Below are 26,056 nucleotides of genomic sequence, written 5' to 3'. Positions count from 1 at the left end.
TCTGTTCCTAGACACCAATCCCTCGCTGCTGCTTGCTGCAGCCCAGTTCTCGGCCCGCCACACCCCTTCGCCAGGCGCGTCGCAACCCCCCGTCAAAGCGGGCCGCCTCCCATCTTACACATCACACACCCTCTCAGCGTCCGTTGGTACATTCATCATGCCTGGTGCATACAGCCAGCCCACACACGGCTGCGAAAACGTCTGCCACATATAGTCTCTCTACACAGTAATTGGTAAAACTCCTCTCCTCGTCAACGACGGCTAGGCGACACAGAGCGGTCGCGGCCACCCCGCCTGCCACCGTCACCACGACGTCCCGCGGGCGCCTTGGCGAACGCAAAGTCGCTGGAATCTGTCAGTTCTTGCACGGTGTACGTCAAACTCACGTGTGGATCTTCTTCTCCAGGAACTCGGTGCCGTCGGTGGCCTTGATGGCCTCCTCCGCCTCGCTCTTGAGCGCATACTCGATGAGAGCGTATCCCTAGACACGTCAGTGATTGAGCTCACAGCCAGTACATGACAGCCATCGGCGCGCACGAGGCTATTCAGCACCCGGCCTCTGTCTCGCAACATGGCAGACGCATTTTGATGATTGCCCGCCACCTCCATGTCTTCCACTTACCATGACATAACCCGTTCGACGGTTGAGAGCCATCGAGAGGTTGCGCACCTCGCCGAACTCGCCAAACTGGTCCTGGAGGTCCTCCTCGGTAGCCTCCTCGTTCAGGCCGGTCACGATAATGATCCATCCCTCGACGGCTGAACAAATGTCAGCACTGACGTGCGCACAAACAAAAACAAGTCGGTGGCCTGTGTCCTCCCACTTACAGCGAGCGGCCCACGAGTTGCCGTCCTTGCCGTTAGATCCAGCTGTACGTTCACGGCAGTCCCAAGTCAGAGTAGGAGATGGAGGTTAGAAAGGCCAAGTGTCAGCACCATGTCGCCTCGCCACCTAACATTGGATCAAAACGAACCATCCAGTCGCCCTGTAGCTCGTCAGCTCTGTCCACCGACCTGGCGAAGGATGTCGTATACAACTACAGCGACCCATCCCCTCTATAGTAATACGCACTGTCAGATCCCATGTCAACGTCGGCCATGGTGGATAGCTCTCAAGTAGAGGTGGAGGTGGAAAGGTGTGTGAGGGCGGGGGTCGTTTCTGGGCAGGGGTTGTTGTCCCGATTTTCACGCCGAGTGTTGGTCTAGACTGCAGTATGTACTGCTTTCGGTAATGTGGGCGTGTTGTGGAGGTCGCGAGGGGCCTTGATGCGTGTGGTGGACGTCTCTATTATGGATCTTGTGAATGTCAATAACACCAGACGTCGAGCATTGACACCAACGAAGGCGGCCAACGGGAATTAACACGACGGGCTTGTGGCAGTCACGTGTTGTTACGTAATCATAACTTGCTTACCTAAGCACTCATATGGGCCGCCCGTGGCGTGATCTGTGTTCCTCTTGTCAGAGATATTGCTCAGCGCGAGGGCTTAACAGAAGTGGTGGAAACACAACATTCACGTTCTGCACTTGTCTCTTCATCCCCGGCCCCCCTAATTCATTCCAAGATGGCTTCCAACGTCGTCAACGTTACCTCGCCCGAGCACTTCAAGACGCTCCTCTCCGAGGACCTCAACCGCGTCTCCCTCCTCAACTTCTGGGCACCATGGGCTGAGCCTTGCGCTGCCTTCAACAAGGTCGTCGAGGAGACTGCTGCCCGCTACCCCCAGGTCCTCTTCCTTAACGTGAGCGCACACACAACCCCCCTCGTATCATATATACTGACTCTTGTTTAGGTCGAGGCCGAGGAGCAGGCCGACATCTCCGAGTCGTTTGACATTGAGGCCGTGCCCTCGTTCATTGTCCTTCGCGTGAGTAACTGGTGACTCCCCGTTCGCCATGCGTGCACACACCATGTGTACAGTGATGATACACATTGGAGAGCTTGTGACGTGTCACGAATGCTTGTGGCCTAGGCTTCACTTTGGCAAGGACCCGCACTAGCTTGCCTGATTGTGCTTGACCACCGCCAATGGTGGTGGCGAATGCGCAGGGCACTGTCTGTGCGGACCTCCTTGGCCAACTGGCAACGATGCGCCTGTGACTGGTCTGGCCACATTCCCAACCTACCTGTTTGAAGCACGTTGCTGACGCTTGCTCTCCCTTCCACGCCATGTCTTGGTACTCTTGCGTCTCCTGAACTGGATCCCCCTTATCTGCGCACGTAACCGGACCCTCTGGATCGACCACTTGGCCGCTACTCGCACCCTCCTCTGCTGGGAATGTTCACCACAAACAGGGTCACAGCCTCCTTGCCCGTCACTCTGGCGCGGACGCTTCCCTCCTCAACTCCCTCCTCTCCCAGCACTCTGCCACCACCTCGGCACCTTCGTCCAACGTCGCCGCCTCGACTCTGACCTCTGCCGAGCCATCTCGTCCCCGCACTGAGGAGGAGATCACTGCCCGCTGCCACGAGATTATGAACAAGCACAAGGTTGTGCTGTTCATGAAGGGCAACCCCTCTGCGCCCAAGTGTGGCTTTTCTCGACAGACTGTGGGCCTCCTCCGCGAGAAGGGTGTCGAGTTTGCGTGGTTTGACATTCTGAGCGACGACGACGTGCGCCAGGGCATGAAGCGTGTCAACGACTGGCCCACGTTCCCGCAGATTATCCTCAACGGCGAGCTTGTCGGTGGACTGGATATCCTGAAGGAGATGATTGAGAGCGGCGAGTGGGACGAGATGTACCTCGAAGAGGACAAGTAGAGGGTGGAGTAGGTGTAGCACGAGGAGAGATTACAGTTTCCGCATGCATATTTATTGTACTGTTTCAACACCGAGGAGAGCATGTGCATGTCAGTGAGCAGCACCTCCTATGCAAGACGGCGCCATGCGTGGGATGGGCATGGCCCTGGTGAATACGACCGCCATCCTGGCCCAGCCCACGGGAGCGCCACACTGGGAATATGGGATAACGCCGGGAATGACTGCCAGGAGAGCCACCGCCCGCCCAGCGCCCACCCACAGCGCACACCCAGAGCGCCAGCAGAGCCCCCCCCAGCGTGCTGCCTGGCTGTTGGGCCTGGCCGTTGGCTCTCGCTCGCTCGCCTGTTCTCTGCAGCCCCCTCTCCGTCTCTCCATCCGGCTCTGCTCATCATCATCCACATCCCTAGTCAAAGCAGTCCACCACTGCAATCCTCCCCCCCCAACAGTCTCGCCTGTACCAACACCCTCCCCCTCCCGCTCTCACCCTCGCGAAACCACCCACCCCTTCTTCCTTCCTTCCTCGACCCCGCCGCAAGGGGATGGATCGTACTTAATCCCCCGTCAACCCCCCCACCTTCCTCCTCCTTCCTCTCTCCCCCCCCTCCCCACCTCCATCTCCCCCCCGTCCATGTCACACCCTCCTCCCGGCCTGGGAGGCGGGGTCGCCAGGACCGGCCCTCCGCCCGGCTTCGGATCGAGCAACAATGCCGGCGGGCCTGCAGGCAGCGGCAACGGCGGTGCCACCACAGGCGGTGGTGCTACAGCTGCCGGTACCGCTGCCATCGTGCGTGCCCAGATCGTCTTCCTCCTCACGACATTCACCGAGGAGTCGTTTGACAAGTCGGCTGCAGAGATCAGGACGGTACGTACTCTGACTGCCATGTGCCAGAGGGACGGTGATGGGCGCCTGGTTTGCGTGCGCCGTTTGCTTGTAACTGACAGAACATCATAGCTTGCATCAACTCACGGTCCCGAGATGTACCACCACTTTGTGCGCCGTACCGCCGTCGTCGCATCGCCAGTGATTCAGGTGCTCGTCCAGCACACGCAGCAGTACAAGGACGACATGTCCGCCCCGCCTCCCCCAGTCCCCACCACTGGGCCTGCCGCGCTCGCGTTCAAGCTGCTGGCGACCGAGGCCGCTCGTGCAGCTCGCGATGTCGCACTTGCGCCTCACTTTGTCCTCACAATGCTCTCGCCATCGCAAGGAACGCCGCTCCCTCTTCCCTCGCTGCGTTACTTCAACCTCGTGCCCCCGACCCTCTTCTCGTTGGCGGCGCTCACCCTCGCCAACCCGCACGTCTTCCCGACGACCCACCCCTCACACGACCATGTCGTCCAGACGCTGCACGACACGTTCCCGACCGCCATGGAGCTTCTTCGTACGGGCATGCCCTTCTGGACGACTGTCATTCCCGACCAGCCCCAGGACGACTTGACCATGCAGGAGGCGCGCACTTTGATTTTGGCCATTTACCCTCGCGGTTCTACGCAGGGCGGCAGCGCGTCGCGCCCCCCGACGCCAACCAACCCTACCCCGCCTCACCCCTCGCCGCTCAACTCGGCAGACCGTGGCCTGTTCCTCCAGTCGCTCACCATCAAGTTTTCCTCGCCAGCCATCATCCTTCAGACTCTGTCGGCTCTGTCGCCTGGCGGCGCTCCGCGGAGCCCGGGTGCGATCCCCCTCGAGGACATTTTGTTCGAGCTCGGCGACTCGCTCACGCAAGACGAGGGAACGGTCGAGGCCGTTGTTAGGCGCTGGTGGAGCCCCTGGTTGCTCGAGGATGCCGACCAGGCTGCTATCCAGGACGAGGCCGAGCACACGCTTCATTACCTCGCCAGGGGTCTCAACGAGGGTCGCAACGTCGACTTTAGCGGTGTGATCAGCGGCATTGCCGCCGCCGCCCCTCAAGTGTCGTGGGTGGACGTTGTCAAGTCGTTTGACACTGCCAACTCGGTCTTGGCGCAGCCCTCGGCGCTCAACTTGGCCGCTGCGCTCCTCCTGGTCCCTCCCCAGACTCCCGTCCCCTCGATCGCCGGTCTTCTCCCTGCGTCGCCCGAGGAGCCCACCTGGGACCACCTGTCGGCGCTGCTTTACGTTCTCCGCAACCTTGCCACCCTGGCGCCCGACTCGCTGCCCATCTTCACTCTCCCCACCTCGCCTGCTCTCGAGGCGTTTGCGCGCATCGTGGAGCCCTTCCCTGCCGAGGCGCAGGTCAGCAAGGCTGTGCGCCAGCAGGCAAAGGACGTTCAGGCTGCGGGCCTCTGGAACTGTCTTGGTCTGATTCAGGTCCTCATCAAGGCATGCGCTCTCGCTGATGCCGATGACGCTGTTGATCGCGAGGAGCGTGTCGACATTGGGCGTCGTGCCACCGAGCTCCTGGAGCGTGCCGCCAACCTCGCCCCCGAGTTGGTCCTCATTGCTCTCGAAAAGCTCCCCAAGCCCTTCCCCGTGCCCATTGCTGCCATGCACTCGAAGATTACGGAGATTTACATCGCCAACCCGCCCGCGGCTCTGGCCTCGCCCTCGCTCGTCTTCCAGCAGATGTGGGAGCTCAACCCCACGGGTCTCCTGGAACTCCTCACCGAGTTTTACTCGGAGGACGAGAACAACCTCGGCAAGGTCGTGGAGATTGCCCTCGAGCTCCAGATTCTCGACAAGCTCCTCAAGAGCGACAACCTGCACTTTGCCCTCGACGTGGCTTCGCTCGCGTCGAGCAAGGAGTTCTTCAACCTCGAGAACTGGCTGGCAGACAGTGTTGCCGTCAGCGGCCAAGACTTCCTCCAGGCCGTCTTTGACTTTGTCGAGCACAAGGTTCAGCTCGAGATGGACAACCAGCACCAGCCCGAGTCTGTCCCGCCTCTCATGTTCACCCTCTCGGACGAGGCCTACTCCATCTTCATCCGTGTCATTCGCAACGCCGAGGACCTCGACCGCGAGGACATCGCGCGCTTCAAGACCCTCCGCACCGACATTCTCATCCTCCACCCGCGTCTCCTCAACCTTCGTCCCCGCGACACCAAGGAGCAGGGCTTTGCCGTTGCGGCCTACAACAAGAGCGTCTCGTCCGAGGTCGACGAGATGTACCGCCGCATGTACAGCGAGGACAATGACCTTACTCTCGACAAGGTTGTTGACGACTTCAAGCAGTACGCCGTCTCGGACGACAGTCGTCAGCGTGACATCTTTGCGGCTGCTCTCCACTCGCTCTTTGACGAGTACAAGTTTATCAAGACGTACCCGCCTCGCGAGCTGGCAATGACTGGTATCCTCTTTGGTGCCATCATTGACGCACGTCTTGTCAAGGACACGCCCGCGTTCGTTGCGACTCGCTACGTCCTCGACGCCTGCAAGTCTCCCCCTCACGAGCCCACGTACCAGTTTGGTGTCTCGGCCCTGAGCGTCCTCCGTGGCTCTCTTGTCGACTTCCCCGGTCTCTGCCGCTCGCTGCTCGAGATCCCTGCTCTGCACGAGTCGCACCCGGGTTACATCAACGAGATCCACGCCGCCCTTGCTGAGCGCGAGGAGCTCGACCAGCAGGGTGGCGTCAAGCTTGCCTTCCCTGCTCTCAAGCTCCCGATTCTCATCGAGTCGGGCGACGACGAGTTCAAGGAGCCCGAGCCCAAGCTGCGTGACGCGATCATGTTCATCATCAACAACATTGCGCCCAACAACTACGAGGCCAAGTCGCAAGAGCTGCTCAAGCTCTTCGAGCCCCAGTACTCGCGCTGGTTTGCGCACTACTTTATCGACGTGCGCGTCAGTCTCGAGGCCAACCGTCACGAGCTTTACATGCAGCTCCTCGACCTCCTCAACCTGCCGCTCCTCGAGCGTCACGTCCTGTGGGAGACGTACCGCAAGGCTCGTGACCTCCTCAACGCCGAGTCGACCCTCACGTCTGCGTCGGACCGCACCACGCTCAAGACTGTTGCGCTCTGGCTGGGTCGTATCACGCTCGCCCGTGGCCTTCCTATCAAGCACCGTGAGCTCTCGGTCAAGGACGTCCTTGTCCAGGGTTACGACAACAAGCGCCTCATCGTCGCCATCCCCTTCGTTGCCAACCTCATGGTCGCGTGCAAGGGATCGACCGTGTTCCACATCCCCAACCCGTGGTTCCTCGCTGTCATTCGCGTGCTCGTCGAGCTTTACCACTTTGGTGACCTGAAGCTCAACATGAAGTTTGAGATTGAGGTGCTTTTCAGCAAGCTCGAGATCCAGCTCGAGTCGGTGGAGCCTTCGGACATTATCCGCACGCACACGCCGCCTCCCCAGCCCCAGGAGCACTCAGCCAACCGCCTCGAGCTCGAGCTCCAGCGCCAGCTCGTCACCGGCGATGTCACCAACGGCAGCCGCCAGGGTGGCTTCACCGAGGCGCCCCTGGACGACCCCTTCTCGCGCATGCAGGCGATGCAGAGCGAGCAGGCTGCCCAGGCTGCGCACGAGCAGTTCCTCCAGAACGTCGACGACCTCATTCGCCAGCTTCCCGAGTACCTGCACTTCAACTCGGACCTCGGGGTCCTCCAGGCTCCGACGTTCAAGCGTATTGTCCTGCACTCGATCGAGCGTGCGATCCGCGAGATTGTCTCGCCCGTTGTGGAGCGCTCGGTCACCATTGCGGGCATCTCGTCGCGCGACCTCGTGCAGAAGGACTTTGGCACCGAGGGCGACTCGATGAAGATGCGCAAGGCTGCCCACCTCATGGTCCAGAACCTGGCTGGCAACCTCGCCCTTGTCACCTGCAAGGAGCCCCTCCGCAGCAGCCTCATTGCCCACATCCGCGCTCTCGTGTCGCAGAACGGCTTCACCGAGGAGAACGTCCCCGACGCCGTCATCGCTGGCGTTGTCAACGAGAACATTGACGTCGCTTGCGACATTATCCGCAAGGCTGCCATGGAGAAGGCTATCCGCGACATTGACGTCAACCTCCAGCCGCAGTTTGCTGCTCGCAAGGCCCACCGCGACTCGCGCAGCCAGGCTCCCTTCTGGGACGGCGCGTCGTTTGGTGTCGCCATCTCGCACACTGCTCTGCCCGACCCTCTTCGCCTCCGCTCGGGTGGTCTTACTCCTCAGCAGCTCCGCGTCTACGAGGACTTTGCCGAGTCGGCACGTGCGATCCAGCAGCAGCAGCAACAGCAGCAGCAGCAGGCCGCGCAGCAGAACGGCGGCGACGACAGCTACATTGCCGCCGGTTACCGCGAGCTCGGCCTTGCCGGCGAGACTCTCGCGCCTCCCGAGGTCAAGCGTGGCCCCTCGCCGCGCTACCCGGACGAGCCGTCGATGATGCCGCCCCAGATGACGATCGAAAAGTTCCACGAGATTGTCGGCGAGATTGAGAAGCTCCTCGCCCACACGACTGTCAAGTCGATCTCGCAGCTCGAACCCGAGCACGACCTTCGTGCCCTCAGCCGCACCATCATTGTGCTCGCGCACTCGTCGCTGTCGCGCGAGGCCACCACCCTGGCCATCGCGCAGAAGATTGTCCAGCTGCTCTACAAGACCGACTCGCCACTCGGCCGCGAGATTTACGTCGTGCTTCTCCAGCAGCTCTGCGCTCACGCGCCCAAGGTCGACCGCGAGGTCAAGTCGTGGCTCGTCTACGCCGAGGACCCGCGCAAGTACAACGTTGACGTCACGGTGGTCCTCATCCGTGCCGGCTTTATCCGTGTTGCCGAGCTCGACGCTCAGCTCGCCAAGCAGATCCCTCGCAGCTTTGCCAGCGACCTCGTCGACTTTGTCGCTCACCTCATCCGCGAGTGCTCGCTCGACGCTACCAACGCGTTCATCAACCGCAACGCGTTTACGCTCTGTATCGCTGCGCTCCTCAAGGCCCACGAGATGGGCCAGTCGACCACCGATGCCGACCAGCTCCTCGAGGACCTGCGTGGCGACGCTCGCGACGGCAAGCAGACGCCCATCGACCCCAAGACCCACGAGCGTCTCCAGCACTACTTCTTCGAGTGGGTGCGCCTCTTCACTGAGAACCCCAACTCGCCCGAGGTCTCGTTTGTGCCCTACATCACTTGGCTCCAGAACGACAACATTCTGGGCGGCGAGGATGTCTCAACCGCGTTCTACACGACTGCCATCAAGTCTGCCGTCGAGTGCGACACCAAGTCCGAGTCTGGCCAGTGGTTCGGTACCGACTCGCTTGCCAAGCTCATCATCCTTATTGTCAAGAACTATGGCGACAAGAGCGGCCCCGGCAGCGTGACCCGCACCGTCTACTACTTTAACAAGATTGTCACCATCATGTCGTACAGCCTTGTCCGTGCGCAGCTCAACACCGAGGAGCCCTTTGACCAGCGCCCGTGGTCGCGCTTCTTCACCAGCATGCTCGCCGAGATCTCGTCCATCGAGACCAGCCTCCCCGAGACTGCCATTGGCTGCCTCAAGAGCATTGCCAACGTCCTTGGTATCGTCCAGCCGACCTACGCCCCGCGCTTTGCGTTTGGCTGGATCTCCATTGTCTCGCACCGTCTCTTCATGTCCAAGCTCCTCGGCGCCCCGCGCCAGGAAGGATGGGCCGACTACCACCGCTGCGTCATGTGGCTTCTCCGCTTCGTGTCGCCGTTCATCGGCACCAGCGCGCCCGAGATGACTCCTGCGTCTCGCAGCCTCTACCGCGCCACGCTGCGCATCTTGCTCGTGCTCATGCACGACTTCCCGGGCTTCCTTGTCGAGTACTACCACACACTCTCGACGGCCATCCCGGCCCAGTGCGTCCAGCTTCGCAACATTGTCCTTGCCGCGTTCCCCGCCGCCGACGCCCCGCTGCCCGACTGGTACAAGCGTCTCGACGAGCTCATCCCGGACATGCAGTCGTTCCCGCGTGTCCGCCAGGACCACGTCAGCGCGCTCAGCTCGGGCAACGTCAAGCAAGCCATTGACCAATACGTCCACACTGGCAGCCCCAATGGAAACGTCATTGTCAACGAGCTCAAGAACCGCATCGCAGTTCAAAAGGTCCTCCCCGACGGCACGTCGACCACCGTGTGGAACACCACGTTGCTCCACGCTACCGTCTTCTACCTCGGCACCTCGGCCATCCACCGTCACTACATGTCGTCGGGTGTCGCCGAGTTTGACCCCAAGGACCCCGCTGTGCCCCTTCTGGTCAGCCTCGCCTACTCGTTCGATGCCGAGGGCCAGTACCTCATGCTCTCGGTCATCGCCGACCAGCTCCGCTACCCGTCGGCACACACCCTCTTCTTCGCGTCGCTCATGCTCTACCTGTTCAAGGTGACATCCGACTCGTCGATTCCCGAGCGTATCGCCCGCGTTCTGCTCGAGCGCGTCATTGTCGCTCGCCCGCACCCGTGGGGCCTCATCGTCACCTTTGTCGAGCTTCTCGAAAACCCCGCGTACGGCTTCTGGGATCAGACGTTCGTCCGGGCCGACGACGAGATCTTCATGATGTTCCGTCGCGCGCGCGAGAACTTCGGCACGCAGATGCACTAGGCTGCAACTGGTGAGTTGACTCAACTGCATGCCGTTTTCAACTCGCCACTGACAACCCACCCCAGCATCGAATCATCCCGGGCTCATCATCTGCGCTCAACCTGTTACACCACATACCGCTTCTCGCCCCGTCTCTGGGTCTTTGCAGCATCCGGCTATTTCTTTTCTCATGTTTGTGACAGTAGAATCCCCCCCAAACCCTCCCCCCACCCCCCCACCACGGCTCAACTTCGACTGGTTTTCCAGAGGTCGCGGAGCGGCTGCCCCCACCTCGCAATCCCAACCCCCCCAAGAAGCACGACTCGCCAAGAGTCATGACACCAAACCAACCTCCGTCGCGCAAGAGTTCTTACACGGCATATAGAGAGAGAGATCGGGCCTGCCGTGAGAATACCCCCCCTGCTGTCGTCGCCCGCCACATGACTATTTCTATGTGCGGGGCGTCAGCGTCTGTAACTGCCTGCCAAGCCGCGACCCATGCGGTCGCTGTCACCACCTTCGTTCTCCCCCCGCCCGGCAGCCCGCGGCCGGGGCCTGCGAGTGGTGAGCGAGGCCCTTGTATACTAGTCACTGCAATGCATGGCACGTCCACATCTGTCAACTGGGAGCGGAGCGCGGAGTGAAACCAACACTGAACTGAGCTGGGCAGCGAAAGCAACGGCAACGACTTTAGCTTGCCAACTTGACCTGCATCCGGCACTGGTTATACCTGTCACATCGCACTACTAATACACAAAGAACATCTACTCTACGCCTTGGTCTTCTTCTTGATGCCGAGCAGCTTCTGCATGCCCTCGCGTTTACGCTTCACTTGCTGAGTCGCAGCGGCCGGGGTCGGGGCGGGGCCGGCCGTCTTGCCCTTGGCGGCAAGAATGGACGAGACGGAGGGTGCGCCAGCGCCCTCGGCGGCACGGCGCTTGATCGTGAGTGCCGGCGCTGACGATGACTCTGCGTGCGCCGAGGCCTCGGCGTCGTCTTCGCCGTTGTCGTTGTCGTTGGCGGCCGCGGAGGCAACCTTGGCGCCGACGGGAGGTTTGGGGGGTGCAAGCTTTGTAAAGTATTTGGCCACGAGCTGGTCGTCCTCTGCCTCTTCGGCCTTGCGCCTCTCTTCTTGCTCTTTACTCTCCTTCTCGGCATGGAGCGCGGCAAGGAGCGCCTCGGGGTCGTCGGCGGTGCGCGTCGTCTCGAGACGGGCGTTGCGCTGGCGCAGGTCGGCGAGCTCGTCCATGACCTCCATTTCGCGCCGCGACTGCTCCTGCGTGCGCTCCAGGTCGGCCATGGCGTCCCGTGACGCCTTGTCGTTTCCCTCGTCGTCAAACTCCTCGTCCTCCTCAGCGCCGGGCAGGTAGCCCGCCTTGCCTGTCGGGTCGTTTTCCTTCCAGTTTTCAAAGTTGCGCGTCGCGCCGTGCTCCACTGTAAAGTCGCCCTGCTTCGGGTCGGTCTTGAACGTGATCTCGGACGAGCACACGGGGCATTTCTGCGCGTGGGCGGGCAAGTGTCAGGAACGCTGCTTTATGTTTACGATAAATGACAGCCATCGCAACTTACAATGTAGAAACGGAACACCTTGATGCCCATGTACTCGTGGCCGACGGCCGTCTCTTTACGCGCGTTGAACTTCTTGCCCTTGTAGATGTACTCGCCGCACCGCGAGCAGCGCATCGAGAACGGTGCCATGAGACGCACAGTCATCTGCGTCTCCTTGACACCGCCCTTGCGGCGCTTGAGCTTGGACGGGTCAAAGTCCGGCGGGAAGTATTTCTGTTTGTGGGTGGCAAAGAAAGACGAGGAGAAGAAGGGAGAAAGAGCAATGTCAGCGACGGGACTGCCACAGGATTTACGGGCGACTTACGTTCAGGACCTTACGCTCCGACATGGTGCGAGATCTTTGCTGGCGAGGAGGTTGAGGGGTTGCGCTTTGCAGGCGCGAGAGGTGCCGTAGGACCTCTTTAGATGAGTGGAATGGAATGAGAGGGAGAGTGAGTGGGGTGTGGGCAGCTGATCTATGGCGGGTGGGTGGCAATTTGATTCCGTCACAGAGCCCTCGTGGCGATCGACGCCCCAAGTGGCACCCACACGTCTCTGTCTTGTCCGGTCCACTTGTCCACTCTGCTGTACTCAGATGCCCCATCTCTACACAACACAACACTTCCACAGTACTTGTAATCATCTAATATGTGCATTTCTGCTAGCTACACCGAGTTTTACCTCCGAGACGAGTCCTGTCCTCGTCCACCCCAACATCTCTCATTTCCACACATCGCCCGCTCTAGACCATCTGCAGCTTCTTAAAGCAGGTCGGTCGTCAAGATGGTGCGGTAGCGGACGCTGCCGTCCTCGATGGACTTGATGGCGTCGGCAGCCTGGGCCATGGGGATAACGTTGATCCAAGGCTTAATCTTCTTCTCGGCGGCGAGCTTGAGCATCGAGAGGGCCTCGGTGCGGCAGCCAATGTGCGAGCCCGAGAGGCCAACACCCCAGATGAGGGCCTGGGACTTGACCTCCTTGAGGCCCTCGTCGGGGAGACCGACAAAGACAAACTTCTTGCCGACGTCGAGGGTGGTGAGGTACTCGTCGATGGGGAGGTTGGTGCCGGACGCGGCGCAGATGATGAGGTCAAACTCGCGGAAGAGGTCCTTCTCAAAGCCGGGGGTGGTGGCGACGAAGCGGGTGGCACCCATCTTGAGGGCGTCGGCCTTCTTGGCGTCGGAACGCGAGAAGACGGTGACCTCGGCGCCGAGGGCGACACCGAAGAGGACGGCATAGTGGCCGAGACCACCGAGGCCGACAACACCGACCTTGGAGCCGGGGCCAATGTTGTTGCGGACAAGGGGCGAGTAGGTCGTCAAGCCACCGCAGAGCATCGAGGCAGCCTCGACCGAGGGGATCTCCTCAGGGAGGGGGAAGACGAAGAGCTCCTGGGCACGGATGTGGGTCGAGTAACCGCCCTGGTGCTCCGACTTGTCGGGCCAGAGGGTGTTGTAGCCGTGGACGGGCTCGGGGCAGTAGTTCTCTGGAGGGTGGAGCGTCAGCAAATGGGATTGAAAAAAGGCGCTCCACAGCGACACAAAGTCGACCGGCGAGCCCCATGGAGATGTACCCATGGCAGCGTGCTTGGGACGACATTTGTGCAAACCGTTCACTCACCGTTGTCGTTCTTGCACCACTTGCAAGTACCGCACGAGCCGACCTGGGCACCGACACCGACACGCTGGCCGATCTGGAACTGGGTGACGTTCTTGCCAAGCTCGACCACGCGGCCGACGACCTCGTGGCCAGTGACGACAAACTTGGTCTCCCACGAACCCCAGCCACCGGTGATGGTGTGGTGGTCCGAGCCGCAGACACCACAGCACTCAACAGCGACAGTCACGCGGTCGTCCTCGAGGGGCTCGAGCTTGTACTCGGTCTTCTGGAAGTTGAGGTAGTCCTTGGGGTCGGTGATGGCGTAGCCAGTGGCGACGCCGTTGGGGGGAGCGACAAAGTTGGGCGACATTTTCGTTTTAGAGGGAGATAGAGAGAGAGACACAGATGCGCGATGAGCAGAGAAAAGAGAGCGGAAGGGGCATGGCATGCACCCGCGGGAGAGCTTTATACCGAGCCCCACCCCCCTCTCCGTCGCCACATGCCTGCCCCCCCCCCCCCACCATGGACGCATCGACCGCAACGCTGTCTCTCCCTGGCCGTTGCGGGCCGAACGGGCCGGTGCCGTAACTTTGATGCGCGGGGAAATCTGCTAAACTACCGAGCCACCATTCGGCTCGGGAACGGCCATCCCGAGTCCGCCCAACAGATGTTGGTAGTTTCTGTCGCCTGGCCTGCAGGGGGTGGGTTGAATACCACTGCAGCAACACAGGGCAGGGGGGACGTTCAGCAGCTTTCTGCAGCTGTTTTGCCAGAGAACGGTCGCTCACGATACCTCCTCTTAAGTCTCTTTTGCCCAGCCAGTGTGCACACGGATGTACCGTGGGGATGAGGGGGTTGCACGCGGCGGAGGCCGGGCCGGACCCCTGGAGCCCGTGTGTGCCGGCGGTTACCGCCAGCTGCCAGCCGTGTCGCTGGGCCGTACACGTCGCGCGTATTGCAGTTACCCATCGAACTAGCTTTGCTTGCTGACGTCGACGGTGTCCTGCCACCTCGTGCACGGCGTAGAAGATGCGCGTCGGTCACATGTGCACCCTCTGCTGCTTCCCTCCTTCTGCGGTACCTCGGCAACGTGGCCACTGCCCTGCTGCGTGTGTCTGAGGTGCCCAGTCTCCCCCACCCGGCTCCTCGTTGCACTTGATAGCCTGAATAACAATGCATGAGGGGAAAAGTGTGCAAATGACGCCACACGCGAATGTAGCAGTTGGCATGGTTTGGTGTTGTGAAGAGTCTGAGGCATCCCTGGTGTCGGTATGAGCCAGTGGGGAGGTCATGAGGGGCTGCTTTCAAAGCCGTGAGCTGCTGGAATGTGCTCGGCCTTGAGTATCTTCGGCGGCGGAGTGCGCATCAGGTGCAGGTTGGCTTCAGACGTGAGGTCAATGGCAGCCTCCAGCTGGGGTCTAGGATTCGGCGCCTCATCCACGTCGGTCGGCTCATCCGGGACATGGGCAGGCGAGTTCTCGTGAGACCGGGCTGCAGGGAGGTACATGTCGAGGTGGCGCTCGATGATGTCCTGGGTGGCAGTCTTGTCTACAGGCCCTGCCTCCATCACAGCCCGCTGAAGATGTCAGCTTAACCTACAAGAACTGGCCAGCTGACTTACGAGAGCAAAGTAAGTGCCCTTGGTGGTCATGCCGAACACGTCCTTGAACATTTCATGTTCGCGGGGACAGCCTCGTGCGTCGAGGAGCAAGTGGGTCTGCTTGCGGATAGTCTGATCTAATGAGTGATGTTCAACCAATACTCCACTCACAGCTTTGTTGTCCAGCACCTGCTGAGGAACACGAGGACGTTTCGGTCGCATCGTCGACGAGCCTGCGGCACCCGCGTCATCGTCGGAATGAGCCGCATCGGCATATGGCGCAGCTGATGGTGCTCGCACCGAGCCGTGTCGAGATGCAACCGAAGATGCTCGTGGTGCCACAGAAGACGCACGGGGAGCCAGAGACGTCGATCGACGGCCAAAGATGTCCTCGTCGTCGGACCTCTGCAGGGGTGCCGACCTTGGGCCAGAGTCGCGTCCTCTCGCTGTCACATGTAGGCGCTCTGGCACGATCCGGCCTGCTTTCCTACGCTTATCTGCGTCGTCGACGGTCTCGGCGTCCTTTCGTGGACGCTTCTCGCCGTGGCGACCACCGGTACGGCCTGTGAGGGCTGCCACGGGGAGCGACTCGGGAGCGATAGATGACGCCCGGCCGTAGATCTCGACGGCAGAGGGAGCACGGGAGAGGCCACGTCCAGGGACAGGCTTGGCAGGAATGTAGACCGGGGCTGGGAGCTGTCAGTGGTGGAAAGTACGTCTGCAGCTCACCTCGAGGCAGGGGTTCTCCTGGTCGAACTTTCTTGGGCGGTGCAATGATACGCCGACGACCCACACACAAACGCAATGTTGGCTCGGCCGAGTCGTTGGTCTGCCTCTGTCCATAGACAATAACAGACGAGCCATTAGAGTCTACAGTCAGCACCGAGCATTAGAAACAGTACACTCACCGATACCCTCGTCCCCGAGGCCAATGACGACGCCACTGGTTGTCCTGCCCTGTGGCGAGAGTTTGGGAGCCCGACAGAGAATGCCAGTGAAGAAGGCAGAGAGGAGAGGCGAAGTGATGGACCTGTCGTGGTCAGCGAGGCCCGTTACTCTTACCACTTACATTTGGACAGGACTGTCATCGGTGTCAATGTCCTCGTCGGTGAGCGGGACGACCCCACGGACCTGGAAATACTTTCTTCCACGCATGGATTCGAACGAAAGACACAGGTCCGTGTCCATGCCCGGCAGTGACACGGTGTTTGCAGCTGGTGATATCTTGGACGCTGCTGACGGCGTGGGAGGCGCGAACGGGTTGGTGCTCGGCGTACCGCCAGCAGGGAAGGCGAGCTGGGCGAAGAAGGTGATGCCTGGAGTCAACTCATTGGTACATGTCGCAGCTCACCATCAAGACGCCAGCCGTCTGGGCCAACTTCCAGACCGCCGCGCCAGAGCAGACGCCATGCGTTCCGTGGACGAGCGCGTTCGCTGGGTGTCGCAAAGGGGTTCGCCAACGGTGTTGACGAGGGGCCAGCAGCAGCAGCGGTAGCGGTGGCGCTGGTGCTCGCTGCCGTTGAAGAGCTTTCAGGCTGAGAGTCACAGTTCACGGGGATTCTCCTCACAGACACTCTTGTAGGTAGCAGAGAGGTCCTGGAGAATGACGTCGACTCGGTCGCGTGAGGTCGTGCAAACGGGTTCCGCTTGGACGGCGATGGCCCCGGCGCGTCTGGGAGGACGGCCATGAGACGACGCGACGCGCTCGCGGTGGTCGCACCGCACTACAAATGCGGATGCGACACAAGAGACTGGGGTTGTTCCGACCAGCAAGAGGCAGGTGTGTGAGGAGGATGGAGATGCGAGAGTGCTGCCGGAGGTGGTTGTAGTGGAGAGGAAGCACAGAAGGTCAATGTTCCAAAGTGACCTACCTGTTCATGTTGGTGGGTGGCGGCGCGAAGATTGCTCCCGCGTGTTGATCTTTTGTGCACGCGGCGTGATATCCTCGATCGCGATCGAATGACTATCGAGACGCAACGTTTGGGTCCCTCCAGTCTCTCTCTCTCTCTCTCTCTTTGGTACATTGTAGTACATATGCATGCGATGCGCCGACAGTCCCAGTTATGAACAGATACCTTACACCACCCCTCGCTTAGCTGGCCCCCTCCTCCCACCAGCTGCCACCAGTCGCCGCCACAGGTGCCGGTCCACGGCGCTTTGGCTGGTCGTCCTCGACCTTTTTGCCAAACCTCTTGACCACCACACTGAGGCCACTACTGATTCCCTTGCGGCCTCCTCCGGGAAACTCCTTGGGGTGACGCTTCCCCTTCTTCCCATTCTCGGCCGCGTCCTCGTCGTCGTCGTCCTCGGCGTCCTCCTGGCGCTTCCTCTTGCCACCCTTGGCCATGGGTGCCAGGCCGGCCTTCTCGCGGTATGTCTCCATGACACTGCGGAGGGACGCTTCCCACTCGGGCTTGACAAGACGGTAAAGAGCCATCGTTGCGCGAGCGTCGGTGACCTGAAGGTTAGTGCTGAAACGCACGTGACGAGCCCCAGCACTTACCGAACTATGCGCTCCCGCTTGAATCTTGAGACCCAGCTCGGACTCGGTGAGCTTCTTGAGACCAGGACGCTTGGTCTTGGCACGTTCGCGAAGCTGCTTGCACTTTTGGGTATCGCGGAGAAGGGGGTTGGGGTGGCTGAGGAGCAGCGCCTGAATGGGTTAGCTTCTGCCCAGTCAGGCGATTGAAACCCACCTTCATATCGTTCTCCACGGCATGGCCGATAAGGATACGCTCCTTGACAAGCGCGGCGACTTGCTTCTGCACCTCTTCAAACGAGGGAGCATCAATGATATCCGATTCGCGGACACCGGAAACCCACGTCCTCCAGTCTGTCACCTTCTCACGGGGCTGCACAAAGGTGTCGAGGAGGACGTGGCCGTGGTAGTTGACGAGGGACACACGCGCAAGTGCCGACTCGGAACCCATGTGTCCCATTCCCACCATTTCGCAATCGATAGCGACATAGTTGCCGGGGCTGGAGACGTCAGACATGTTCTCACGCAGGCTCCGGACCGTTGCGACTCACGCCCTCTTGGCCTCGTTCAAGACCATGCGGCCAGACACCATGGTGCGGAGCTCGGTCAGGAGCGGCTTATCAGACGGAGGGGTGAGAAAGACCACACCCTCGACCTGGGTAAACGACTCCTTCACGGGGCGAGAGGGGCCGGCCTCGGTGCTGGGCGTGCTGGGGCTTGTCAGCTCTGGTCGTGGAGAAGCATTGAACTGAGCGAGCTCACCTTGGTTCCGCTACCAGCTCTTTCGAGAAGGATGCAATGCCAGAAGAACGGTATTTGCTCTTCTTGGAGTGTGCGGGGTGGTACTGGGTCTTGCTCTTGGGCTCGGAAGCGGGGAGCTTCTGCAAGGGTGTGAGCAGGAAGCTTCATATGCAGATGGTGTTGACGTACCTTCTTGAGCTGCTCCCAGTTGCTGCCCGGTGTAGACGCCTGTTGTTTAATGTCAGCACCCTTCCCAATACCCACCTCGCTCTGTAATGACTGCTGTGTGGACTTACTTTGCCCATTGTGACGCGAAGACGATGAGGATGATGCAGAAGACAGAAGCCGGCGCGGCAACAACAAATCCTTTGCGCTCATAAAATCCACCTCACCCAGGGCGGATTTTACGGAGATGCATCTCCGTGTCGATGGGTCCCCAGGCACGGGCCCACCAACGGCCCTGTGCGCGCACACGCCATCTGTGTCTCACCCACCCACGCGCTGCACGGGGCGGCCATGTCCGAGTCATTCTCTCTATCTCTCGTCGTCGTCGTCCTTCCATCGTGTATCAGTGCCGACCTCCCCTCCGTCGTTGTTGCCTTCACACACTCCCCGGCCACACACACATACAGGAGGCTGCCAGCATGTCTAGCCAGCCACTCCTCCCTCCTCCCACAGCAGGTGGCGCAGCTCCCACACCCCGGAAACGCCGTGTCATCACCATCATTGTCCCCTTGGTCCTCATCGCGGCCACCGTGTTTGTCCTCATCTTTGGCGAGAAACGGCCAAAGGATCCTCTGGCGCTCGCCAACTACTACCTCAAGAGGTGAGCACTGACACCGCCCCCACGCGCGCGAGCCATGGCTCATGACGTAGCACACCGGTAATCGACGGCCATATCGACCTCCCAATCTACGTGCGCGAGCTGTATGGCAACGACATCAACAAGTTTGACCTCCGCAAGGCGATTGTGGGTGGCCTCGTGATTCACAGCATCCCAGCTGACATTAGCCCGGTCACCTTGACATTCCCCGCATCAAGGAGGGCCACCTCGGTGGCTTCTTCTGGTCTGTGTAAGTGCCACGGGTTGACCGTAATCTCTGACACCAAAGCTACACGGATTGCCATGCCGATATCGACGGCCCCGACTTCCTCAACCCTAGCCACCATGTCCGCGGTGGGTGTTATGTTGTTTATACCGTCTAACCCGGCAGACACGCTCGAGCAGATCGATGTGGCCCTTAACCTGATGGACAAGTACAGTGACACCTTCACCTTTGTCCGCACTGCTGCCGAGGCCGAGGCTGCGATGCGCGCGGGCAAGGTCGCCAGCTTTATGGGCATTGAGGGCGCCCACCAACTCGGCAACTCTCTTGGCGGTGAGTCAGCTCACCTGAAGTGCAAGCAGCTGACATCCCCAGTGCTCCGCCAATACTACAACCTGGGTGTGAGATATGCTACCCTCACCCACAGCTGCAACAACGCGTTTGCCGACTCGGGCGGCTTTGAGCACGCGCCCAACGCGACGTGGCATGGTCTCTCGTGAGGTCTAAACCAAGAGTCATAAAGCTAATGGCCAGGCCTCTTGGCAAGGAGCTCATCAAGGAGATGAACCGTCTCGGTATGCTCATCGACCTGAGCCACGTTTCGGACAGCACTGCTCTTCAGGCAATGTGAGTGAATAATGTATACACCTTCGCTAACCCATCAGCAAGCACTCCAAGGCTCCTGTCATGTTCTCTCACTCGGTCCCTCGCCACTTTAACAGCATCTCGCGCAACGTTCCCGACGAGATTCTCGACCGCATTGGTACCCGCAACCACCAGATTGACGGCGTCGTCATGGTCAAGTAGGGTCTCCACAAGTGACACACATATTCTGACCCACCAGCTTCTACCCCCGCTTCGGTTCCAGCAACCCCGATGAGGTCGACGTCAAGTACATTGCTGACGAGATCGAGTACATGGGCAACTACATGGGCCGCCAATAGTGGGTGCTCCAGTCTGCTTGTGGACGATATCTTACCCATTGCAGCGTCGGTATTGGTTCCGACTTTGACGGCATCGAGAAGGTAGGTGCGCGCTTCAGAGTGTTGGAACTCACCCACCAGACTCCCAAGGGCCTTGAGGATGTGTCCAAGTACCCTTACCTCTTTGCCGAGCTCATCCGCCGCGGTTGGACCAAGCATGAGATTGGCGGCCTTGCTGGCGGCAACATTCTCCGCGTCCTGCACGGCGCCGAGGAGGTGGCTGCCAAGCTTAAGAAGAAGCAGGGCCCCAACATGACCATCTACTCGAAGCGCCGCGACGTTGGCCGTGGCCTTCCGTTCACCATCGAGGCCACTGAAGAGGCGTAGACTTTTGTTTTGTTTTCAGTAGAGTCATACATTTTTTTGCACCATCTTGGTCCCCATTCTGTCAACAACCGTGATCTGATCCATGACGTAAGCGCCACAAAACACACGCGTTATCTCGACCCCGCGAACTAGCCGGCGAACGTCGGACGCCGTCGGAGTTTGGCGAGGTGGCGGTGGAAAAAGCAATGGACGACCTCCACCTTCCACTGCATGACCTGCTTTGCCGGCTGCTGAGCAGTGCAGGCAGCTGAGAATGGTACTGCACACGTCGCTGTGCTGTGTGTGCCACCATGCTCGTCACCGTCCCAACTGTCCTCCCCCTAATGCACGGCCGTTGTGTGTCCCCTAATCTGTGCGCGCGGGGCGTGGGGGGAGGGCCGCAAAAGGATTTTTCTCTAGGGTGGTTGATTTTCTCCCATTTTATCGCCATCACGTGACCAGCCTTCCCACGGTGTTGCGCGATTTGAGCGTCAGCCCGGGGGAATGGAGGGAGAGAGGGGGGGAACAGCACCGTTGGGTCCTTCTCTCCACCACACCCACCAGTCTCCACCCCCACTTCATCCACCATCCATCCTACCCAACAAGCTACACATCCCCCCCTCCCTTGCTCCCTGCCATCCAGAGCACCCGTTCACCACATTTTACAAGCTCCCCTGCCTTGCCTTTTGAAGCTCAACGAGCGCGTCTTCCCTCCATCACCCCCGCAACCCCTTCCCTCTGGGGCAGCCAGCCATGTCCAACCCCCCGCAATCGGGCCAACCAGGCGGGTCATGGACCAACCGTGACCAGGCTGGTTACAGGCCACTCAACGTGCGCGACGCGTTGAGCTACCTCGACCAGGTCAAGGTGAGTAGATGGGTCACGGCACCCATCCACCGCCCTCGATGGTGGTGGTGGTGGTGGTGTTCCCCCACCCGGCTACCCGCGGCGACTGCCGATGCTGACTTGCCCGTAGATTCAATTCGCCGACCAGCCAGAGGTGTACAACCGCTTCCTCGATGTCATGAAGGAGTTCAAGGGCCAGGTGTATGTACACTGCTGTGTTGATGACTCGAGAGGGGGGGCCCACACTGACTGTTTCGCAGGATTGACACTCCGGGCGTCATTGACCGCGTGTCGACCCTCTTCCGCGGCCACCCGTCGCTCATCCAAGGCTTCAACACCTTCCTTCCTCCCGGATACCGCATCGAGTGCTACGGCAACGAGGGTGACGTCGGTGGCCTGATCACCGTCACGACTCCCACCGGTACTGTGAGCCAGGTTCCCGGCGGCCTGGCAGCGGCCATGGACCAGCGCGACCGCGAGCAGCGTGAGGCTGCTGCCGCTGCATCAGCAGCTGCCGCCGCCGCTGCCGCTGAACCTCCGGCCGCAAACTCGCCCTACCAGCAGCCCCCCGCTGCCCCGGCCTCGCAGCACTCGACTGCCTACCCCAGCCAGCGCGCCCCGACCCAACCCCCGGCTGCCCAGCCTCCGTCGCGCACAGCGGCCGCTCCCCCTCCCGTCAGCATGCCCCCCCAGCACCCGTTGCCTGCCTCGGGCCCATCCACCCCCGGCGCCGCCCAGTTCCTCGCGTCTGGTCTCCACAACCAGACCCAGTCGTCGGCTCCTGCTGCCAACTCGGGTGGCCGCGCGCCCATCCTCGAGTTCAACCACGCCATTTCGTTTGTGAACAAGATCAAGAACCGCTTCAACTCGGAGCCTGAGACGTACAAGAACTTCCTGGAGATCCTCCAGACGTACCAGCGCGACCAGAAGATTGAGGAGGTGAGTTGGCTAGAGCCTCTGGTTTTAACGTAGCATGCTGACACCCAAACCCTCAGGTTTATGAGCAGGTCATCGACCTCTTCAAGCACGCCCCGGACCTCCTTGCTGAGTTTAAGCAGTTCCTGCCCGAGAGCGGTGGTTTCGGCTTTGGCTCGTTTGTCCAGGCGGCTGCCGGTGGAACCCAGCCTGCTCCTCCAGTCGCTGGCCAGAAGCGCAAGGATGCCAAGGATGCGCCGCCCAAGAAGCGCAGCCGTCCCGCTGAGAAGACGGCCGCCGCAAGGGTGAGTGGACTCTTCTGTGTGTGTGTGCGGACAGGAAAGCTGACAGGTGTCCACAGAAGAAGAAGGCGGACAGCCCCGTCGAGGACGAGCCCGTCGTCTCGACATCTGCGCCCCAGACCCTTGCGTCGCCCGAGGAGGTTGCGTTCTTTGACAAGGTCAAGAAGTATATCGACGACAAGGTCACCTACCACGAGTTCCTCAAGCTCATCAACCTGTTCACCCAGGACATTATTGACGCCAAGGTTCTCCTTGACCGTGCCTCGCAGTTTATTGGCGACTCGGGCGAGGTCTGGCAGACCTTTAAGCGCATGGTCGGCGCCGACGACCTCGGCCACATAGGCCACGCTACGCAGGCCCAGAGCGGCTTTGGCTTTGGTGGCATGATCAACATTGACAACACAATGTCCGAGAACACGCCCATGCTGGAGCGTGTCAGGCCCGAGCTTTCGAACCCGCGTGTCAAGGCCTACGGCCCCAGCTACCGCAAGCTCCCCTCGACCGAGATCAACCTCAACTGCACTGGTCGCGACGCCATGTGCTGGGAGGTGCTCAACGACGAGTGGGTCTCGCACCCCACCTGGGCCGCCGAGGATGCCGCGCCCTTCCTTGCCCACCGCAAGAACGCCTACGAGGAGGCCCTCCACAAGTCGGAGGAAGAGCGCCACGAGTACGACTTCCACATCGAGGCCAACCTCCGTACCATTGCCCTCCTCGAGCCCCTCAACAACAAGATCCAGACCATGGACCCCGAGGAGCGCGCACACTTCAACCTCAAGGCCGGTCTCGGCGGTCACAGCCGCTCGATCTACCAGCGTATCATCAAAAAGGTGTACGGCAAGGAGCTTGGTCCCGACATTATCCGTGCCCTCCACGAGAACCCCGTTGTCGCCCTGCCCATTGTTCTCGAGCGCCTGAAGGCCAAGGACGAGGAGTGGAAGAAGGCCCAGCGCGAGTGGAACCGTGTCTGGCGCGAGCAGGATGCCAAGAACTTTTACAAGGCTCTGGACCACCAGGGTGTCGTGTTCAAGTCTGCCGACAAGAAGACTCTTGCTGCCAAGAGTCTTATTGCCGAGATTGAGGCTCGCCGCCGTGAGCAGACCAACCAGCGCAACGCTCTTCTGCACCCGCGTGCTTCGCCCCGTGCCCGCCACCAGTTCACGTTCGAGTTCAAGGACATTGAGGTCCTCAAGGACGCCCTCAAGCTCATCTTTGGTTACCTTGACCGTGTCCCCAACGTCAACGCCACGGACAAGGAGCGCATCGAGATGCAGATCCGCGACTTTATCCCCACCTTCTTCATGTACGACAAGGATGAGTTTGACGCCGACTTTGGAGACGCCGAGCACGGCAGCGAGGACGAGTCGAACGGTGTCGACTCTGACGGTGACGCCAGCATGGCCGACGAGGACGAGTCGTCTACCGCCAAGAAGAAGAAGGCCTCGCAGCCTTCGCTGCGCAAGCAGCTTCTCAAGGCCGCCGGCGAAAAGGAGGGCCGCAACAAGCGCGAGGGCACTGGCACCCCGGGCATGGATGACGCTGCCGATTCTGTTGACGGTACCGACCGCGGCGAGACCCCCATCCCTCCGCCTGCCGACCCCGAGGCTGTTGCCGAGGCTGTCGAAAAGGACAAGGTCGGCGCCGAGGCTTCGGAGCAGACCTGGGTCCAGATCGACACCTTGGACAAGGAGCGTGACTCTGCTTCGGACGCCGACGCCGAGCCCAGGCCCAAGCCTACCCGCACGGGCAACTTCTTTGCTAACAACCACTTTTACGTGTTTATCCGTCTTGTTCAGATCCTCTACTCGCGTCTCCTTTTGTGCAAGACTGTCGCGTTGAGGCTTTCGGAGCAGAAGAAGCAGCCCATCAACCCGGTCGCCATCAAGCTTGGGCTTGCCGAGCCCGCGACGCAAAACTTTGGCGTGGAGAATGGCGAAAACCCCAGCCGTCACTACTATGACCACCTGCTCGCCCTTGCCGAGCGCCTGTTCGACAACGACATTGACGCCCCCACCTACGAGGAGACTCTGCGTCTCATGTTTGGCAACAAGGCGTACACCATGTTCACCGTTGACCGTGTGATTGGCGCCATTGTCAAGCAGGCCCAGACCATCCTTGGCGACATGAAGAGCCAGGAGCTCTTGAGCCTGCTGCACCGTGACCGCATCTCGGAGCGCACGACCACTCGCCAGCAGATTGCCTACCGCATGAACGCTGAAAACGTCCTCGGCCCCGACGAGAACCTCTACCGCATCGAGTACATTCCTCGTTCGGAAATGGCCGCTGTGCAGCTGCTTGCTCGCGAGGACCTGACCGTCGACGACGCCGAGACTGCCGAGCAGAGCTGGCGCCAGTACATTGACAGCTACGTCTTGACGCACGCGACCGAAGGCCTGCCGCACCGCGTCGAGCAGCCCCTGCTCAACAGGACACTGGGCGACATGTCCGAGGACATTAGCGAGGGCGCGTTCCAGACCAACAGCGGCCTCCAGTTCCGCGTCGCGCTGGGCAACTACCGGCTATTCTACACCCCGGGCACCGAGGACTTTTTCCACCGGAGGAGGCCCGCGACCGAGCTGGCCGCGCAGGACGCGCAGGAGAAGCGCTTCATCGAGGCCGCCGCCAAGCGCCTCGACGAGTGGGTCAGCAAGGCCGAGGTCGAGCAGGAGGACGAGGCCGAGGAGCCCGCCGCCGCCGCCGCCGCCGTCGACGCTGCTGCTGCCGCTGCCCCTGCCGAGGCACCTGCCGTTGCCGTCGAGGCGACCGAATAGACGGGGCGGGGCACACACCCTCCTTCTTGCTCCTCCCTCCTCCTCCCCCGCACGTAGTTGTTGTATTAATGTCGCCTCGGGCGCTCCATACCCCCCTCTCTCCCCCCATCGTCTTGAACGAGCTAGCTTTCTGTAGTTGGCAATGGCATCCTGTTATCTGGTATCTGAATCCTGGTGGCGGCACTGCTGGCTGGCTGGCTGGCTGGCTGGCAGGTTGGCTATATTACATTGTGTGAGTCTGACGAGTTGGTGTGGGCGCGAGCACACGCCAGCCTCCCGCCGCTCCCGTCCATACACTTGATACACTTGATACACTCTCGCGCTGCCCCTCGAGCCGCTGCGCGAGGAGATGGATCTCCAGCAACCGCGATTCGGCGCGCTTCGTGAATGTCAGCGGGTGGGACACTCGGCTGCCCGCGGGCCCGTGGGCCCGTGGGGACGGACGTACCTCGACAAGTTCGGTGGGCGGCGACTCGGCGCGCAGGTGATACTGCCGGATCTCGACCGCGAGGTCGATCACGCTCTGGACAGTGAGTGACGAGGGAGTGTGTGGGAGGGGGGGGGGGGGCGTACCTGCTTCATCTGTCGTGAGCAGCGACACTGGGGAGGTGGGACGTACTTGGAAGAGTTCAGACGTTGCCTGCGTGCTGGGCTGGGACATGGCTGGTGGTGGTCGTGGTGGTGTGGTTGGGTTCGTCGACGTGAGCAGTTAGTTGGGATT

The 26,056-nt window shown here is 60.8% G+C and overlaps 10 protein-coding genes across 10 annotated transcripts; 4 read left to right on the top strand and 6 right to left on the bottom strand.

The window, feature by feature from the left end:
* Positions 1-251: 251 nt before the first annotated feature.
* Positions 252-1,100, bottom strand: EHS24_003987 (uncharacterized protein; the record flags this gene model as incomplete). The annotated part of the gene is made up of 6 exons (XM_028619620.1): positions 252-345; positions 387-481; positions 623-759; positions 829-870; positions 975-986; positions 1,073-1,100. The coding sequence occupies 6 exons, from the start codon at positions 1,098-1,100 to the stop codon at positions 252-254; spliced, it is 408 nt and encodes a 135-aa protein (XP_028478592.1).
* A 465-nt stretch (positions 1,101-1,565) lies between these two features.
* GRX4 (monothiol glutaredoxin grx4) lies at positions 1,566-2,761 on the top strand (the record flags this gene model as incomplete). The annotated part of the gene is made up of 3 exons (XM_028619619.1): positions 1,566-1,742; positions 1,794-1,868; positions 2,297-2,761. 3 exons carry the CDS (start codon positions 1,566-1,568, stop codon positions 2,759-2,761), a joined length of 717 nt encoding a protein of 238 aa, XP_028478591.1.
* Positions 2,762-3,389: 628 nt separating this feature from the next.
* EHS24_003985 (uncharacterized protein) lies at positions 3,390-10,220 on the top strand (the record flags this gene model as incomplete). The annotated part of the gene is made up of 2 exons (XM_028619618.1): positions 3,390-3,623; positions 3,714-10,220. 2 exons carry the CDS (start codon positions 3,390-3,392, stop codon positions 10,218-10,220), a joined length of 6,741 nt encoding a protein of 2,246 aa, XP_028478590.1.
* A 748-nt stretch (positions 10,221-10,968) lies between these two features.
* On the bottom strand, positions 10,969-12,096 carry EHS24_003984 (uncharacterized protein; the record flags this gene model as incomplete). The annotated part of the gene is made up of 3 exons (XM_028619617.1): positions 10,969-11,697; positions 11,769-11,981; positions 12,073-12,096. 3 exons carry the CDS (start codon positions 12,094-12,096, stop codon positions 10,969-10,971), a joined length of 966 nt encoding a protein of 321 aa, XP_028478589.1.
* A 412-nt stretch (positions 12,097-12,508) lies between these two features.
* Positions 12,509-13,716, bottom strand: ADH7 (NADP-dependent alcohol dehydrogenase; the record flags this gene model as incomplete). The annotated part of the gene is made up of 2 exons (XM_028619616.1): positions 12,509-13,233; positions 13,368-13,716. The coding sequence occupies 2 exons, from the start codon at positions 13,714-13,716 to the stop codon at positions 12,509-12,511; spliced, it is 1,074 nt and encodes a 357-aa protein (XP_028478588.1).
* A 918-nt stretch (positions 13,717-14,634) lies between these two features.
* EHS24_003982 (uncharacterized protein) lies at positions 14,635-16,634 on the bottom strand (the record flags this gene model as incomplete). Its single annotated transcript, XM_028619615.1, has 7 exons — positions 14,635-14,922; positions 14,968-15,078; positions 15,118-15,635; positions 15,676-15,816; positions 15,855-15,976; positions 16,016-16,262; positions 16,298-16,634. The coding sequence occupies 7 exons, from the start codon at positions 16,632-16,634 to the stop codon at positions 14,635-14,637; spliced, it is 1,764 nt and encodes a 587-aa protein (XP_028478587.1).
* Positions 16,635-17,038: 404 nt separating this feature from the next.
* On the bottom strand, positions 17,039-18,471 carry REX4 (3'-5' exonuclease; the record flags this gene model as incomplete). Its single annotated transcript, XM_028619614.1, has 7 exons — positions 17,039-17,404; positions 17,450-17,599; positions 17,643-17,925; positions 17,977-18,135; positions 18,188-18,306; positions 18,356-18,394; positions 18,463-18,471. 7 exons carry the CDS (start codon positions 18,469-18,471, stop codon positions 17,039-17,041), a joined length of 1,125 nt encoding a protein of 374 aa, XP_028478586.1.
* A 339-nt stretch (positions 18,472-18,810) lies between these two features.
* On the top strand, positions 18,811-20,522 carry EHS24_003980 (uncharacterized protein; the record flags this gene model as incomplete). The annotated part of the gene is made up of 10 exons (XM_028619613.1): positions 18,811-18,992; positions 19,043-19,136; positions 19,178-19,239; positions 19,279-19,343; positions 19,381-19,545; positions 19,588-19,708; positions 19,747-19,839; positions 19,878-20,015; positions 20,057-20,155; positions 20,201-20,522. 10 exons carry the CDS (start codon positions 18,811-18,813, stop codon positions 20,520-20,522), a joined length of 1,341 nt encoding a protein of 446 aa, XP_028478585.1.
* A 732-nt stretch (positions 20,523-21,254) lies between these two features.
* SIN3 (Transcriptional regulatory protein sin3) lies at positions 21,255-25,335 on the top strand (the record flags this gene model as incomplete). The annotated part of the gene is made up of 5 exons (XM_028619612.1): positions 21,255-21,368; positions 21,478-21,548; positions 21,608-22,286; positions 22,343-22,567; positions 22,624-25,335. The coding sequence occupies 5 exons, from the start codon at positions 21,255-21,257 to the stop codon at positions 25,333-25,335; spliced, it is 3,801 nt and encodes a 1,266-aa protein (XP_028478584.1).
* Positions 25,336-25,558: 223 nt separating this feature from the next.
* EHS24_003978 (uncharacterized protein) lies at positions 25,559-25,996 on the bottom strand (the record flags this gene model as incomplete). The annotated part of the gene is made up of 4 exons (XM_028619611.1): positions 25,559-25,714; positions 25,784-25,858; positions 25,909-25,917; positions 25,955-25,996. 4 exons carry the CDS (start codon positions 25,994-25,996, stop codon positions 25,559-25,561), a joined length of 282 nt encoding a protein of 93 aa, XP_028478583.1.
* Between the last annotated feature and the right edge of the window lie 60 nt (positions 25,997-26,056).

This window comes from Apiotrichum porosum (assembly GCF_003942205.1).
Source record: "Apiotrichum porosum strain DSM 27194 chromosome Unknown scaffold_2, whole genome shotgun sequence".
Lineage (NCBI taxonomy): Eukaryota > Fungi > Basidiomycota > Tremellomycetes > Trichosporonales > Trichosporonaceae > Apiotrichum > Apiotrichum porosum.
Note: the sequence above shows the minus strand (reverse complement) of the source record. Positions and strands in the feature narration are given on the sequence as shown.